Here is a 16,928-nt window from a genome sequence, read left to right on the forward strand (position 1 = left end):
AAAATAGAAACTATTGGCCCAAAGTAGATTTCCCTTTGTTCTTTTTAAGTGCAGTGACTATAAATTCTATACAGAATATAATACAGACATGTTGTTGAGAAGAGGGAGAGAGGTGACTAAGAAAGATAGTCACATCTAAGTACAGATAAAAATGTGGAAGCCATATTGTGGCCCATCAAAGTAAATTTATGTCATAAAATACGAGAAAGCATGCTTTGAAAAAAGACACAAAAACATTTGTGATATTATATATGCATTTAGATTATAAGTGCCGGTTGCACTAGGTGCTATAGATACATTTCTTATACACCTAATTTGCTTAGTAGGGCATTTCCTTTTTATTTAAAGATGCATGTGTGCATGCATAGACACACATGCACACACACAAACAAGCCAACCAATAGTTTTTGTTTTGTTTTATTTTGTTTTGCTTAAGACAAGGTCTCTCTGTTACTCAGGCTAGAATACAGTGGTGATCATAGCTCACTGCAGCCTCGAACTCCTGGATTCAAGTGATCCTCATACCTCATTTTTTTTTTAGAGATGGGGTCTCACTATGTTGTCCAGGCTGGTCTTGAATTCCTGGCCTCAAGCAATCTCCCTGTCTCAGCCTCCCAAAGCACTGGGATTAGAGGTGTGAGTTGCTGGGCCCAGCCAAACCTCTAGTTTTAGATAAGGGATGATGGGTGCTGATACAAGATCCAGCCAACCATCATTCAGGCTGGGGCTGATAGTCTTGTTAGTGGGTTCTCTAGGATCCTTAATTTTCTTATTCCTTGTCTTTTGGCAATGATCCCAGTGTTTGTAACTGTCAGGACTGTGGAATTCAGTGAAAAGATGACAGGAGCTACCCAATGTCATTACACCAGTCAAGTAGCTCTGGTCAAACCATAGGTTGGGAGAAATACTGAAATTATTTGGTTAAAATGAGAATGGGTTTCCTGTGAATTTACCTAGCCCCATAATAATGGAATTGACTGGTTATTTGGAATTAAGTTGGCAGCTGGCTCAGAAGTAAAGGTGGGTATTTTTAGATATGGTGATTTAATTTTAATTTTACATTTAATTACAGAAAAATCTAAGCTGTTGTCTGATATAAGTGCTCGTCTATGGTTTACATACAGAAGGAAATTTTCACCAATTGGTAGGTATATCATTTGTTTTACTGTGCTTTGTTCCTTGTGGATAGCTTGCCTGAGGTTATCAGTGACTTCATAGAAACCTCAGAATTAATTGCTCACTATAGCAAAGAATTTGATTTAGGGGACTAGGTAAATCTTACACTTCATCCAAAAGTTTCATTGCTAAAGTATCCTTTCACATATGGCTCTATGGCATTGAGGGGTCATGACTGTATACTTTTGACCCCACCTCCAAGTGTTCAGGCACCAGATGATATTACTTGTTATACTTTTGAGATTAAGGGGAAAAATCACGTAAGCCTTTAATTTGTATAATATATATTAAATTACAATCCACTGCATTGTGGAACTACTTGATTATTAATGAAAATTGTGTCTTGAAAGAAAGAAAATAATTTATTTGGGTTTTTTCCCCCTTATGACATGAAAGCACCTTGCCATTGAGAGACAAATTACAGTAGTTTCCTTGGAACTAATTCTAGGCTGTTACCAGCTGTCAACTAGAAAAAAGGACAATTCAATAGGTAAAGTGAATGTGCTGTTTTCATAAAGGATATACAACACATTTGTAAGTAGGGTGGCTACTTCCTAGTATCATGGCCCTGTAGGAAAAGGGCCTACAAATAGTGAAATTTACTCTTCTAAGAGGACACTAGAATGAAATCAATCTTTCTGTTCAGTGCCAAAAATGAAGGTCACACAGACTTTTCCTTTTTTTTTTTTTCTCTCCCCAGAAATACACCAGTCAGTAACAAACAAAAGAACAATGTTTAGTAACCAGTGGTTCTGAACTGTTAACTTTCTCTGGCTGTGGAGCTCTTTGCAAGGCTGGAAAATATTTCTAATTTTACTCTGCCAATATTTTGGCAATAGATGATCTCTTCTTTATGTGGGCCTCATTGCATCTTTTCCCTACTAATCTGGCCAATAATCCCCGCATTAGCAACAATCAAAAGGCACCCCTTCCAGGTCATAAATTGACTCCCTCCTTCCCATCTTGTTGTTGTAACTTTCCTTCAGTCCCCACAACTAAAAGAAAGGGGTGACCACCTTGACCCACTTGTCTTACAAGATTGATGAGCCCCTTTGAAGTTAGTCTTCTGAGATCGTGCTTATAGCATATTTTTCCATTTCCACACTGGGAAAAGAAAACAATGAAAACAACATACCTGTCTGCCATTCAAGTTATCTGATTTCATTGGCCCCTTGGAAAAGAATATTGAGCTCACCCTGGCCTCACATGTGGGATTTTCTTTGCATAAGGTGTTCTTAAAATAGAACCTGTTGTCTTATTTCATTTATTAACTAATTTTATACCTTTTAAAGATACATTTCTAATTCATTAATATGGGTTTAAATTATGATCATACTCAAAACATCAAGTATTTGTGTCATCCTCTGTGGGTTCTAGAACACTTTTACAGATATTCTCTCAGTTCTTACAATACCCACTGATAGTAGGCAGAGTATGTATTATTATGCTCAGCCTATAGATGAGATTTAGATTAGATAACTAGAGACTGGTCTTCCGATGCCTCATCTAGGGATCTTTCCCCTATTTTACAATGTCCTTCTTGCTGTTCAGATCTTCATAATATATATTCAGAATAGTCATGAGCCTTCCAAATCTCTTTGACCATTTTGATGATTGCCTTTGGTAGTATTTGTTCTTTACCTAAGTAAGACTGGCTTCCCTGAGAATTTCAGGGCCATGCAAGTGAGCTATGCAAGGCAAGGTTTGGGTCTGGCAGATGATGACATGGAATGGACTAAGGGTTGGTATTCATACATGGCAGTCACCTACCAAAATTGCATGTATACCTAGAAGTCTTCAAGCAGAAAACATAAGGGACACATTTAGTTCATTTGCTTGTTTTATGTTTGGCTGTAGAACTTGTTTTGGTTGACTCAGTACTATGTTTGCAAGTTCCAACTGTATACCCAAATCTTGTTTGATCTGTGGGTATATCTGTTACCTCGCTTTTCAGAGTATATATATTTGCCTGTCTTGTGTGAGTCCTAAATATGCTGATGTTTCAGGAAAGGGCAATTTGAGGAACCCATATTCATTCCCTTCCATTTTGCCAACAGGGGGAACGGGCCCTTCATCAGATGCTGGTTGGGGATGTATGCTACGCTGTGGACAGATGATGCTGGCTCAAGCCCTTATCTGTAGACACTTGGGAAGGGGTGAGTTAAATTTGTTTTATAAACTTTCTCAGAGACCTCTGCAGTGTCACTTGCTGCTATTGATTTAGCTTGATGCTGAGCCTTGGGAACATTCAGTAATAAACTTGTAGGTCTTAAAGTGCTCTCTGCAAGCTCAAGTGGTGGGGCTGACAAGTCAACAAAGCCCCTCATAAGAAGGAAACAGCTAGTGTTTCCTTGTGAGTCACCAAGCCAGGGAGTTATTTTCCTGGGACAGAACTGAACATTGAGGGAGGTGTGTCATTTATCCTTTCCATCTTTGCTATTGTTTGAGTAAGTCCTTAGAAATGCAAGATAACAAAGGCAGCAGGAAAAAGGGTGTGGTGGTAAGTCTGTTTCTTGACCTCATTTAAGATATCTGCCTGGTGAAGGATGTAAGTGACCTAAAGGAAGTACATAGAGGGAGCTGGTACTATTTTGGTTTTGGTTCACTAAGGATGTCCAGCTGATGATGAAGGAATCTTTAAATTTGCTTCCTTGGGAGGACATTCAATTAAGAGCCTTCTGATAATGGTTGTTGGAACTCTTTTTTTTTTTTTTTTTTTTTTTTTTGAGTCAGAGTTTCGCTTTGTCTCCCAGGCTGGAGTGTAGTGGTGCGATCTTGGCTCACTGCAACCTGTGACCCCCGGGTTCAAGCGATTCTCCACCTCAGCCTCCTGAGTAGCTGGGATTATAGGTGCCTACCACCACGCCTGGACGCCTGGCTGATTTTTGTATTTTTAGTAGAGATGGGGTTTTGCCATGTTGGCCAGGCTGATCTCGAACTCCTGACCTCAGATGATCCACCCACCTCGGCCTCCCAAAGTGCTAGGATTATAGGCATGAGCCACTGTGCCCGGCTGGTTGTTGGAACTCTTGAGTCTTGCTTTCTTAAAACATGTACATGCTTCCCTATGGGCATCTGAAGGATGGGGTTGGCTGCATGCCAGTTCAGGCACTTAGGTGAAGGTCCAGTTAGACTTGGGGATGAGACAGTGAAAGGACACTTTGGATGAAATTGGGCTGCTGAACTCATTGGCTGTTGCTAATTGAGGTTCAGAAGTATAGAAGCATCATTTTCCTTTTCCCACTGTGCAAACTCACAGATTTTGCTACAGCTTTCAGAGAGGATTGGAGAAGGGCCCAGGGAGGTTTCAGGGCTTATTGCCTTCTCTTCAGGGTTTGGGATATCCTGCTTGCCCTGGGTAGTATAATAATTTCCATTTTACAAATGAGGAAACCAAAGCTCAGGGAAGTGATGTGATTTACCCAGGGTAAAACAGCAAGAAATTGAAGATTTGGGGATAAAATAAAGATATTCCAACTCCTTGTCCAGTGATTTCCCTTGTTTATACATGCTTCTTGGTATAGATCCATTCTCACTATTTAATTTTTTTTTTCATTTATAACACACTTCAAAATGATTATTTTGGAAGCGAGTTCTGGAAGTAGGGAGCAAACTGGAAAAAAAAAACCTCCACAGTCAGCAGTCTCAATTGTTTTAATACAAAAGCAAGTAGCAGGAAGAAGTTGGAAATAGATCTTGTAGCTAAAATGAGTTAAAAGAGTAATTTTGTAAAGATGTCTTTTGGATTGTTTCCTATTCAGCTATTTTAAAATTAAGGTAGAGTATTCACTTACCATTGTCGTCAGCAAATATTTAGTGGCATTTAGCAGCCAGCTAATTAGGATTTCCTCAGACTTGGACAATTTGGTAGCTAATGAAAAGAAGTTGGATGTGGTTCCAAATTCTGAAGGCTGTGCTGGATCCAAAGTTAAAAACTTTGGTTTTAGCAACACTAGAAGCAAAAAATAACTGAAGAGTCTTGAGATAATGGCCTTTGGCTTCAAGTGTAGTTCAGTCTTTATTTCAAACTCTCTCTAAAACCTCAGGAGAGAAATTTGTCTTGGAAGCAAACTAAGCCTCAAGAATCTGTCCCATTAGCCAGTGTTTCTAGAGCTGAGAGGATTGCAGTGATTACAGAGAGTTTTTGCAGTTGTCCTCAGTAAGTTACAAATGACCTCTGTAGGATTTAGGGGGCTGTGCTGAAGGCACAGACGGTATCCCTACAGATGTAGTTATTTTGGCTTTGGTCTTAGGGAAACCTTGAACACCTGATAGCACAGTTATTTGTTTTCCCAAAGCTCAGCATGGACTTTTTAAAAGGTGGTGTAAAAACGACAGCATGCAATTTTTTTAAGCTTCCTTAGTTGTGAGCTGTGTATATTCCCCTGTGAACTGTTGTGTATCAAAATAGCACTTCTTACCCGTGAGATCCTTTTGTCAATGCTGCCAAAATATAAGAGCAAAAGCCATTGCCGTCTATGTGGAGATGAGACGCTATGGCATCTGGCTTATATATCGATGTACTGCCGGGCTTTGTGGTGACCTCCTGTTCACTGAGTAACTGGCCAGAAAGGCCTTTGTGACGTTGTTTTTATATAATATTGATCCAGCTCTTGGGCTAAGTCAATTCCTTGGTCAACTTCTTGTTTTGCTTTTACTGTATACCCACTGAGTCTTTGAAAGCAATCACTTTCCAGATGTCTTTGTTATCAAAATGAAAGATACTTAGGAAGGTTCTAACTTGATCATTCCTGCCTTCTAGATGTGGTGCCTTTGTTTTCCTTCTAACTTTGTAGTTACAATAAAAGTGCAGAGAGGTAATAAACAGTTATAAAAATGTTTCTAACACATTTTTTTTTTCTTAAAAAGACTGGAGCTGGGAGAAACAAAAAGAACAACCCAAAGAATACCAACGCATCCTACAGTGTTTCTTAGATAGAAAAGATTGTTGCTACTCTATCCATCAAATGGGTAAGGTCATAAATCAATAGTTTAAAGGCAGTGCCTATTCCTGTTCCTTCTCTTCCCTTGCCTTATATGTGGCTCCATTAAGTTGTCCATCTGCTTAATTATTTATGCAAAAAATTAGGAGTTTGTGGCTTACTGGAAGATCGTTTGCTAACATGTTAATTTTTTCCACATAAAAACAGCACAAATGGGTGTAGGAGAAGGGAAATCAATTGGAGAATGGTTTGGACCAAATACAGTTGCACAGGTGTTAAAGTAAGTAAAAGAGTCTGGCGCCTGCCTTATTCTGCTGTCTCCTATGCTTCCCTCCCTAGACAACTAAACCTCCCATCAACCTAGGTATTCTTGCAATCCCTCTAAGCTACTCTTCCCACTAAACCATCAAATATCTGTGCCATTTTGCTCAGATGGCTCTTTTAAATGTGTAAGCATGGATATCTGTCTTGGTATATCAGAGTTATATTTACTGATAGCAGTATATGTGGCTGTATCCTAGGACTCATTCAGTGTCTCATGCTGCAGATTGATGCTCATGTGCCTGGGAGCCACTGGCCTGAGGGTCCCTTTGAAGCCAAAAGTTTCATACTAAGTGGTAGAGGCTAAGCCAGCCTAAGCAAGAAATGGACCCCCACAGGGCTCCTACATGCACTACATAATATTTAAAAACCCTGTTCATTCAGCTTTTTCTTTGTACCTTTACTGTGCTAAGTTCTGGGTGTGCAGAAATAAACTTGACATAGTCCTTGCCTCAAGGAACTCACCAGCTATTGGGGGAGACAAACCCCAGGGAAGTCTTGGAATCAGTTTGTCATCTCATAGCAGACTCAAGGTGTCCCACCATGGTATTCCAGTTGTCTTGTTAAATACCAGAATTCACCTTCCACAGCAAGAGGCAAGGTGGAGAGGTCAGGACCAACTTTTTGAAAGCAAATGGGGTGAGTGATGTTAGTACTTTTACACCTGCAGACCACTTTACCTGTTGTCACTCTCCTTCCTAACAACCTATCACTGATGGAAACTCCATGAGGGCAGAGATTGTATTTATCTTGTTCACTCTGTAACACTAGCACATAGAACTGCCTGGCACGTGTAAGTACGCAATAAATGCTCGATGAATAAATGAAAATGGCAGCCAGAATCTGGGGCCAGATTTAGGGATCAGAAGATTGAAACCTTCTGGCCTCCTTTGGTGTAGAACATTAAGCTCCTGGGCACTATAGGGGGACCTATTCCATGCAAAGTACAGATGGGACCCTGTTTCTATTACTAACCAGTCTTCAGTGAACTAGAATGCTTTGGGAATGTGTCTGTGAGGGGAGTGGCCTGGATTTTTTGGGGACCCAAGGAAAATCTGTATTGACTTTACTCCTTCCTAACAATGTAACCTCTCTGAGGCTGCTTTCTTGCCATAGTCAGAGTGCCTTTTGGGCATCGCTGACTCTGCTGAGTGAAAATCTGGCAGTGTTTCAGGAATCACTGTATGAACGTGGTGTGGAAAGTATAAGAGATTAGAATGGCTGTGCGGAGCCCAAAACCCAGCTTGAAATGGTTGGTGTTAAAACAATATCCTTCAGAATTTGCTTCTTTCTTCTAAATTTTAAGGTTACCAACAACAAAGTGGAAACCTAGATTTTATTTTTTTATTTTTTTTAGACAGAGTCTCACTCTGTCGCCCAGGCTGGAGTGCAGTGGCACAATCTCGGCTCACTGCAACCTCCACCTCCCAGGGTCAAGCATTCTCCTGCCTCAGCCTCCCGAGTAGCTGGGATTATAGGTGCCTACTACCACGCCCAGTGAATTTTTGTATTTTTAGTAGAGATGGGGTTTCACCATGTTGACCAGGCTGATCTTGAATTTCTGACCTCGTGATCCACCCGTTTCGACCTCCCAAAGTGCTGGGATTACAGGCGTGAACCACCATGCTTGGTGTAGATTTTTTAAAGAATGTAAATGGGTTCCAATTCATCATGATCATTAGCATTAACAACAGCATATTATTATTATATTATTGTTATTCTTCTGGAGAAAGATAATACATTAAAATGAATGAAATACAAGGGTAATGGTAGTTAACTTCCTGGGAGCTACCTGGTAGAGAGACTGTGTTTTCTTTGGTCCATTGAGACTGGTCTTTACCCACACATCCCAGAAATAGCCAGGTTAAACATGGCCTCATTTAACTGGCAAGGGAAGAAGAAGGAAAGGGAGAAATAGGTGGGGTACTTTACATAGACCTCAGATCATCTCTCTTTTAAAGGGGTTTTCTTTCTAATATACCATAAAGTCCTGCAGTTCAGCATGGTGGCTCTCTTCAGCTGCTGACCAGTAAAGCTCGGCACCCAAGTCAATCTGCGGCCTATGTCACTTGAGAGGTATTCTCAGGGCAGCTGGGGAGTGGTAGAAGTGATCTCTCTCTCTCTGTCCCCTCTACCCACTGTCTCTCTCTCTCTCTGTCCCCTCTACCCACTGTCTCTCTCTCTCTCTCTGGGTTTACCTGGAACATATTCTCCATATTATCTGTGATCCCAAACAAATGTCTATTTTTTATGGACAGCTTCCTTTAAAAAAAATTTTTTTTTACAGTTTCCCTTTTGAAAAATGAAAATTCAGTAAGTCAGAATGTCTTTTATTTAAGAAAACAAAGTCTCTTGGGACTTTGAGAGCAGATGCACGGGTAACTTTTCTTTTTTCCCCAGTAGGTGTCCCATCATTTTGTGAAGTAGACTTCTCCAGCTTGTAAAGCAGAAACTTCTTTTTGAGGTTCAGATACAGTGACTCAGGGACATTCTCAAGGTCTCTAGATGTGGAGCGTCCCAGAGCTCTGGCAAAGAAGCCGAGCTAACCTGAACACCAGCTTTTCTGTGGCTCAGTGTTGGTGACTTTAGGAACACTGGGCATAAATTGTACTGTTTTCTGCTGATATTTCCATCTTCCCAAATTGTGACTTCCTTATACATTGCTTTGCAGAAAACTTGCTTTATTTGATGAATGGAATTCCTTGGCTGTTTATGTTTCAATGGATAACACAGTGGTCATTGAAGATATCAGTGAGTTACCAGTCTGTTTAACTTCCCAGCTGATGGGTGATGAGTTCCTTCCTCACCATTCAGAATTCTGGGACTCAAGAGAGTCTCTCTGGTCTTCCCCACCAGGGCAGGGGAGCTTAGGGGAGCACAGGGCTCTGATTCTTTCTTTTCAGTTTTCTGAGAGGGAGAACACCATTAGAGGGGCCGTGCTGCTCCTCAGTGAGGTACCACACTCCTTCCCTGCAGAAAACACAAAGTGCATGTAATTTATTCAACCACCAACAGATCTTTCATGGAGGCTCACCCTTGTCCAGGCCTGTGATTCCTGCACTGAGGAGTCAGAGCAACCTAAAGATACAGTCCCTGTCTCAAAAGCCCTGGCAGACTTGAGAAATGAGATTCTTACAATGAGCCCAGAATCCCTATTGGGAGCTAAACAAGTACCCTGCGGCCGGAATGAAAGCATGAGCCCTAGAGGAATGGCCTGGGCTTCGTGCGGGTGGGGAGTCAGCTGAACCCTGGTGGTAGAGGAGAGGGCCCTCTAGGCAGGGTGGGGGGCATGTGAGGTTCCCCTTAGTTTTGATATTGGAGTATCTTCTAGGGCTGAAGACTCCTTACTTATCCAATTTTCTGTTCTTCCATTTCTAGAAAAAATGTGCCGTGTCCTTCCCTTGAGTGCTGACACAGCTGGTGACAGGCCTCTCGATTATTTGACTGCTTCAAACCAGAGTAAGGGCACCTCTGCCCACTGCCCAGCCTGGAAGCCCCTGCTGCTCATTGTGCCCCTTCGCCTGGGCATAAACCAAATCAATCCTGTCTATGTTGATGCATTCAAAGTAAGTCACTTCTTTCCCCGAGCCCATTGCTGCCTGCCCATCACACTGCCATCTCAGCACAGAGATCCGTGAGCAGCAGTCCACAAGTGAGTTGAGAATCTTGCATTCTCTTTCTCTCCAGGAGTGTTTTAAGATGCCACAGTCTTTAGGGGCATTAGGAGGAAAACCAAATAACGCGTATTATTTCATAGGATTCTTAGGTAAGAAAGGAGGAATCACAAGTAAGTCATCGTGGGCTGTGGGAGGGCGTGGGGACAAGGTTTGCATGGGAGACCAGGCAATTCCAGTTAGTGGGTTCCCATCTAGCCCAGGGATGCCACGGCCTCTGGTCAACTCCTTCTGTCTCCAGCCTAACTAACGGAGAGTTATGTTTCTGTGTGCCTGACAGAAAGCAGGTCCAATTTCAATGCCTTTACTTCCTTACTTCTTGATAAGATGGTTCCATTGCTTTCCCACTGGATAGCCCCAAGGTCACAGCATTGCTCCAGCACATCTCTCTCCTGCCTGTGGGGCCCAGGGTGGTGGAATTTCAATCCCTTGACTTTGCCAATATCTCTCTTATTAGGGCCTGCTGGCTCATTGTTCAGAGCTGTGACAGGGTGGGAATTAGAGGAGGCAAAGACAGAAGTATCCTTTTCCTGAGAATGGGGACTAAGCCTTAAAACCACTAACCTCTTAATGTGGACCGAGCAAGCAGCCCAACATTGCCTGCATAGGAAGGCACCTCTGGAAACCCAGTCTCTTGACTCACTAGCTATGACCAGAGACATTTGAGGTCCTTGGTACACAAGGTAAGCTAGCCTAGTGCTTCTGAAGCTTTAGCATGCACGTGAATCACCTTGAGAGCCTATTGGAGTGCAGGTTCAGTAGGTTTTGGGTGGGGCCTGAGAGTCTGCATTTCTAACTAGGTGGTGCCGATGCTGCTGGTCCACAGACCATACTTTGCATACAAGGGCCTAAATACCTGGTTAGTGTTGAAGAGCATGTGTTAGAGAGTGATGTGGCCAGGAAAATTTGGTACAGGACACCTGTTGCAGGGGTGGGATGGTCTGAGACTTGGCCTCAAGAAAGTTATGAGCTCAGATTGGTTGACAAAGAAAGGAGAGCTACAGGAGTTACAAGGGAATGGCATGAGGGCATGTGCAAAGGACAGGGCAGAGATGGCCTTAGTCATCCTCCCCAACACATCTCCTCTTGGACATTCAGGGAGGTGAGGTGGGATGGGAACAGACACACCTGGCTTTGCATGCCAATCCCCCATTTGCTACTGTGTGACTTCAGGAAAAAGATACCAGTATTCAGTCTCAGGTTCCTCTTATGTAAAATAGGGTTAATGCCTGACTCACCCTATTGTCACCTTACAGTAAAGCGTTCAGCCAGGCATATAGGACAGTCAGTGAAAGGTGGCTGCACCTTGCTTGACCCCAACACCTCTTTCCTTTGCCAGCCCCTTCTTCCTCTCTTTAGGTTGGCAGGGGGCGGGGGGCAGGGGGCGGGGCGCAGGGATTGCACAGCTGCCTCTGTTTTCTCTAATGCTGCTATCTATTGGTTGAGCCTAAGAATTACAGCTAAATGGAAAATGTAGAGCCTGTAAAGGCTTTTATTTTTCTAAGTATAAAACCTAGTATTTGGAGTTCTGCAAAATCAGATGCCCTCTGTTCCTAAGCACGTGGGTTCAAAGAAAATGTTGCAAAAAATAGATTTCCAGTTGTTCATGCTTGACTTAGTCCCTTCAGGCGGCTATAACAGAATAGTATAGACGAGGTGGCTTTATAAACAACAGAAATTTATGTCTCACTGTTCTAGAGGCACTGTTACCTTGTGTACCAAGGACCTCAAATGTCTCACTGTTCTAGAGGTCCAAGATCCAGGCACTGGCAGATTCGGTGTCTGGTGAGAGCCCACTTCCTGGTTAATAGATGGCTGTTATCTTGCTGTGTCCTCACATGGCAGAAGAAGCAAAGGAGCTTTCTGGAGTCTCTTTTATGAAGGCACTAATCCATTCATAGGGGCTCCACCCTCATGACTAAATCACCTCCCAAAGGCCCCACTTCCTAGTACCATCATATTGGGGGTTAGGATTTCAACATATGAATTTTAGGGAGACATAAACATTCAGTCCACAACAGTGTTTGAGGACAACTTTGAAACAGATTAGAAAATAACTTTGGAGGAATCTCAGTGAATAGTGTATGTGAGTCCTGGGTGCCCTGGCCTCCCTATCCCAAGTTAGCTCCAGAGAATTTCTCCAAGGTGGTGTAGCCATCCTGTTTCTTGAGGCCACTGGGTCAGAGTAGCTTTTGTGAAGTTTGACTACTCATTAAAAAGATGTGGGCAATCCTCAGTTCTTTAATACCCCAAGACAGAGGTTCACATAGTGCCCATTTGCCTGTTAACTTTTATAAGTCCTTTGTGCAAACTTCACTTGAGGGCTTTAAGTCCCTCCGACTCCCCTTTTCTGACTCACACCCTTACTGTTTGAGGTTGAGTGGTCCAGATTGGCAGAATATCTGAAGCGAGGGAAGAGATGCAAGTTGCCATTTTCTAAATAGTTGTCCCATTCCAGAGACTCTGCAAAGAGTGTTATCTCTCTTTCTACACACACACATATATATACACACACACACATTTATACATATATATAAATACTTACATATACATTTTATATATTAAAAATATATATTAAAATATATAAAATGTATTACATATGCATATACAAAGTATTACATATACATTTTATAAATATGTAAAATGTATGAATGTATATATAAAATACATTGTATATATAAATAAATGTATATATAAAAATATATAAAATAAATGTATAAAAATATATAAAATAAATAAAATGTATATATAAAATACATATAATGTATTACATATGCATATACAAAGTATTATATATTTTATATATAAATATATAAAATAGATAAATAAAATGTGTTATATACACCATGGAATACTATGTAGCCATAAAAAGTAATGAAATCATGTCCTCTGCAGCAACATGGATGGAGCTAGAGGCCATTACCTAAGTGTACTGTATCTCTTATAAGCACTCTCAGAAATGATGCAGCTTGTGGCTGGGTGCGGTGGCCCACACTTGTAATCCCAGCACTTTGGGAGGCCAAGGCTGGTGGATCACCTGAGCTCAGGAGTTCGACACCAGCTTGGGCAACATGGTGAAATGCCGTCTATACCAAACATACAAAAAATTAGCTGGATGTGGTGGTGTACGCCTATAGACTCAGCTACTTGGGAGGCTGAGATGGGGATTACTTCCAAGCAGATTGCTTGAGCCCAGGAGGTCAAGGCTGCAGTGAGCCAAGATAGTGCCACTGCACTCCAGCCTGGCTGACAGATCGTATTAGTCAGGGTTCTCTAGAGGACCAGAACTAATGAAATATATATACATATATATGTGTATATATATGTGTGTGTGTCTGTGTGTGTAACATACACACACAGACACACACAGACACACACACACATATATATATAAATATAAAAATATATATAAAGGGGAGTTTATTAAGTATTAACTCATATGATCACAAAGTTCCACAATAGGCCGTCTGTAGGCTGAGGAGCAAGGACAGCCAGTCTGACTTCCAAAACTGAAGAACTTGGAGTCTGATGTTTGAGGGCAGGAAACATCCAGCGTGGAGAAAGATGTAGGCTGGGAGGCTAGGCCCATCTCTGTTTTTCACATTTTTCTGCCTGCCGCCCTGGCAGCTGGTTAGATTGTGCCCACCTGATTAAGAGTGGGTCTGCCTTCCCCAGCCCACTGACTCAAATGTTAATCTGCTTTGGCAACACCCCCACAGACACACCCAGGATCAGTACTTTGTCTCCTTCAATCCAGTCAAGTGAACACTCAGTATTAACCATCACAAGTCCACCCCTTGTCAACTGGTACACATATACATCTCCTGAGATCATACATCATCTTCAAATAAAGACAATAATAAGGTCATAATTTGTCTAACATAATACAACTATCCTTCGTACAACTGGACACGCACCAATCCCCAACCCAAACACTATTACATAAACTTAACAATACTTAAATGCTGATGTGAAGTCAATAAATCTTATGTCACATGATAAGGGAGAAAGGATATAAAATGAGAATATCTTCTGAGTACAAGTGTATATATGAGCAAACATGTTTTTAACAAAAGAAGGAGGAAATATTCATGACAATTGCAGTCCTCGTTTCTGTAGCTGGTCACGTGGTCGTAGCTAGTATTGATGACTACCTTCTTTTACTACCCATTCTGTATTCCCTTTGCCTTCAATAAACACTTCAGCAGGTCATGGTTTTTTTTCCTGGTGGATTGACCCAAACCTTCATTCCTGAAGGGTCTGGGCCATTTGTAGTCCTGCCTGGATTGGGCTGTTGTAGTTTCCCATTGACCTTAATCACAGGGCATGGTAATACTAAGAAACACCCAAATGGATCTCCTGTATTCCATGCATACTTTTTCTTACCTCCATTGTGGGGCAGTAGACTGATTTCATCTTGATAGTCCGAGTCAGTCACCCCAGCCAACACTGTAACTCCCTTATTAGCCTGTTGATGTAAAGGTAAGAGGAGCCCAAAGTATCCACGTGGCAATCTTAACTTCTGATTTAATGGAGTCGTTGTGTCTCCTGGTGGCAGCATTTCTTCCCCTGGGACTAAGACCTCTAGGCCAGCAGAACTTAATGTCAGGGGAACAGGAAGAAAAAATTTTGCTAATGGATCACTAGGGCCGATGGTGAGTGGTGCCACTTCCACTTCCACCCCTTGATTCCTGGACCTGTGAATCCCGGCTATGAGAGAAAGAGTACCATATATTGAATGCCAATTCGGAGCTTACACAGCCTTCTGGAAAACTTTGCCCCAGCCCTACAAAGTATTGTCACCTAGTTGGCATTGTAATTGTAACTTCAAAATGAAATTCCACCATTCTATCAATCCAGCTGCTTCAGGCTAATGGGAAGCATGGTAAGACCAGTGAATTCCATGAGAATGAGCCCACTGCCACACTTTCTTAGGCATAAAGTGAGTGCCTTGGTCAGAGTCTGTTTGGAATACCATGATGTTGGATAAGGCTGATGGGGAACATGGTAAGACCAGTGAATTCCATGAGAATGAGCCCACTGCCACACTTTCTTAGCCATAAAGTGAGTACCTTGGTCAGAGCTGTGTGGAATACCATGATGGTGGATAAGGCATTCTGTGAGTCCATGGATGGGAGTCTTGGCAGAAGCATTGCGTACAGGATAGGTAAACCCATATGTAGACTAAATGTTTATTCCAGTGAGAATAAATATCTGCCCTTTCCACGCTGGAAGAAGCCCAATATAATCAACCTGCCACCAGATAGCTGGCTGATCACCCTGAGGAATGGTGCCATATTGAGGGCTCCGTGTTGGTCTCTGCTGCTGGCAAATTGGGCACTCAGCAGCGGCCGTAGCCAGGTCAACCTTGGTGAGTGGAAGTCCATGTTGCTGAACCCATGTGTAACCTCCATCCCTGCCACCATGGCCACTTTGTTCATGGGCCCACTGGGTGATGACACGGGTAGCTGGGGAAAGAGGCTGAGTGGTGTCCACAGAATGGGTCATCCTATCTACTTGATTATTAAAATTCTCCTCTGCTGAGGTCATTCATTGGTGAGTACTCACATGGCATACAAATATCTTCACAGTTTTTGACCACTCAGAGAGGTCCATCCACATATCTCTTCCCCAAATTTGGCATCAATTTCCCAATCATGCTTCCTCCAAGTCCCTGACCATCCAGTCAAACCATTGACTATAGCCCATGAATTAGTATATAATCGCACATGTGGCCGTTTCTCCTTCCATGCAAAGTGCACAATCAGGTGCACTGCTCGAAGTTATGCCCACTGGAAAGATTTCCCTTCAATGGGCCAGAGTAACACACCCAAATGAGAAATGTGTTGCCTCCAAAATCCAAATAGGCCCAGCAGGCATTGTGTCTCTTTCTTGGTTGCAGGAGGGGCCAATTGCAGCAATTTTTCCTTCACCTTAGAAAGAATATCTTGACAGGCCCCACACCACTGGACCCCTAGAAACTTTACTGAGGTAGAAGGTCCCTGAATTTTAGTCAGATTTATTTATCCCAACTTCTGGGAAATAAATTATTGGCAAATGTCTTACCAATAAGTCCAGTGTGTTTGCTACTTCTTGCTCACTGGATCCAATCAGCACAATGTCATCAATGTAATGGACCAATGTGGAAGTGAAAAGCAATCAAGGTCTCTCCAAATAAGATTATGACACAAAGATGAAGAGTTCATATGCCCCTGAGGTAGGACAGTAAAGATATATTGCTGGCCTTGCCAGCTGAAGGCAAATTGCTTCTGGCGGGCCTTATGGACAGGAATGGAGAAAAAGGCATTTGCTAAGTCAATGGCTGCATACCAGGTACCAGGAGATGCGTTAATTTGCTCAAGCAATGAAGCTACATCTGGTACAGCAGCTGCAATTGGAGTCACCACTTGGTTAAGCTTACAGTAATCCACTGTCATTCTCCAAGATCCATCTGTCTTCTGCACAGGCCAAATGACAGAGTTGAACTGGGATGTGGTGGGAATCACCACCTCTGTGTCTTTCAGGTCCTTGATGGTGGCACTAATCTCTGCACTCCCTCAAGGGATGCAATATTGTTTTTGATTTACTGTTTTCCTAGGTAGAGGAGGCTCTAATGGCTTCCATTTGACCCTTCTCACCGTAATAGCCCTCACCCTACCAGTCAGGGAGCCAATGTAGGGGTTCTGCCAGCTGTTAAGTATGTCTATGCCAATTATGCATTCTGGCACTGGGGAAATGACCATGGGATGAGTCTGGGGACCCACTGGGCCCATTGTAAGTCACACCTGAGCTAAAACACCATTGATTACCTGAC

General features: G+C 42.4%; 1 protein-coding gene across 7 annotated transcripts in view; it reads left to right on the forward strand.

Moving 5' to 3' along the window:
- Positions 1 to 16,928, forward strand: part of ATG4A (autophagy related 4A cysteine peptidase) — a 72,922-nt gene that overhangs the window by 46,613 nt on the left and 9,381 nt on the right. For 4 of the 7 annotated variants that reach the window (XM_025372030.1, XM_025372028.1, XM_025372029.1 and 1 more), the window contains 7 exons: positions 1,073 to 1,144; positions 3,234 to 3,332; positions 6,046 to 6,147; positions 6,327 to 6,399; positions 9,112 to 9,191; positions 9,819 to 10,006; positions 10,128 to 10,206. In XM_025372030.1, coding sequence (XP_025227815.1) covers positions 3,272 to 3,332; positions 6,046 to 6,147; positions 6,327 to 6,399; positions 9,112 to 9,191; positions 9,819 to 10,006; positions 10,128 to 10,206 — 583 coding nt within the window. In that variant the 5' untranslated portion in view covers positions 1,073 to 1,144; positions 3,234 to 3,271. Of the gene's footprint in view, positions 1 to 1,072; positions 1,145 to 3,233; positions 3,333 to 6,045; positions 6,148 to 6,326; positions 6,404 to 9,111; positions 9,192 to 9,818; positions 10,007 to 10,127; positions 10,207 to 16,928 lie in introns of all 7 variants that reach the window. The other 3 variants (XM_025372031.1, XM_025372027.1, XM_025372032.1) reach the window with 2 other exon arrangements.

Source organism: Theropithecus gelada, chromosome X (genome assembly GCF_003255815.1).
Source record: "Theropithecus gelada isolate Dixy chromosome X, Tgel_1.0, whole genome shotgun sequence".
NCBI lineage: Eukaryota > Metazoa > Chordata > Mammalia > Primates > Cercopithecidae > Theropithecus > Theropithecus gelada.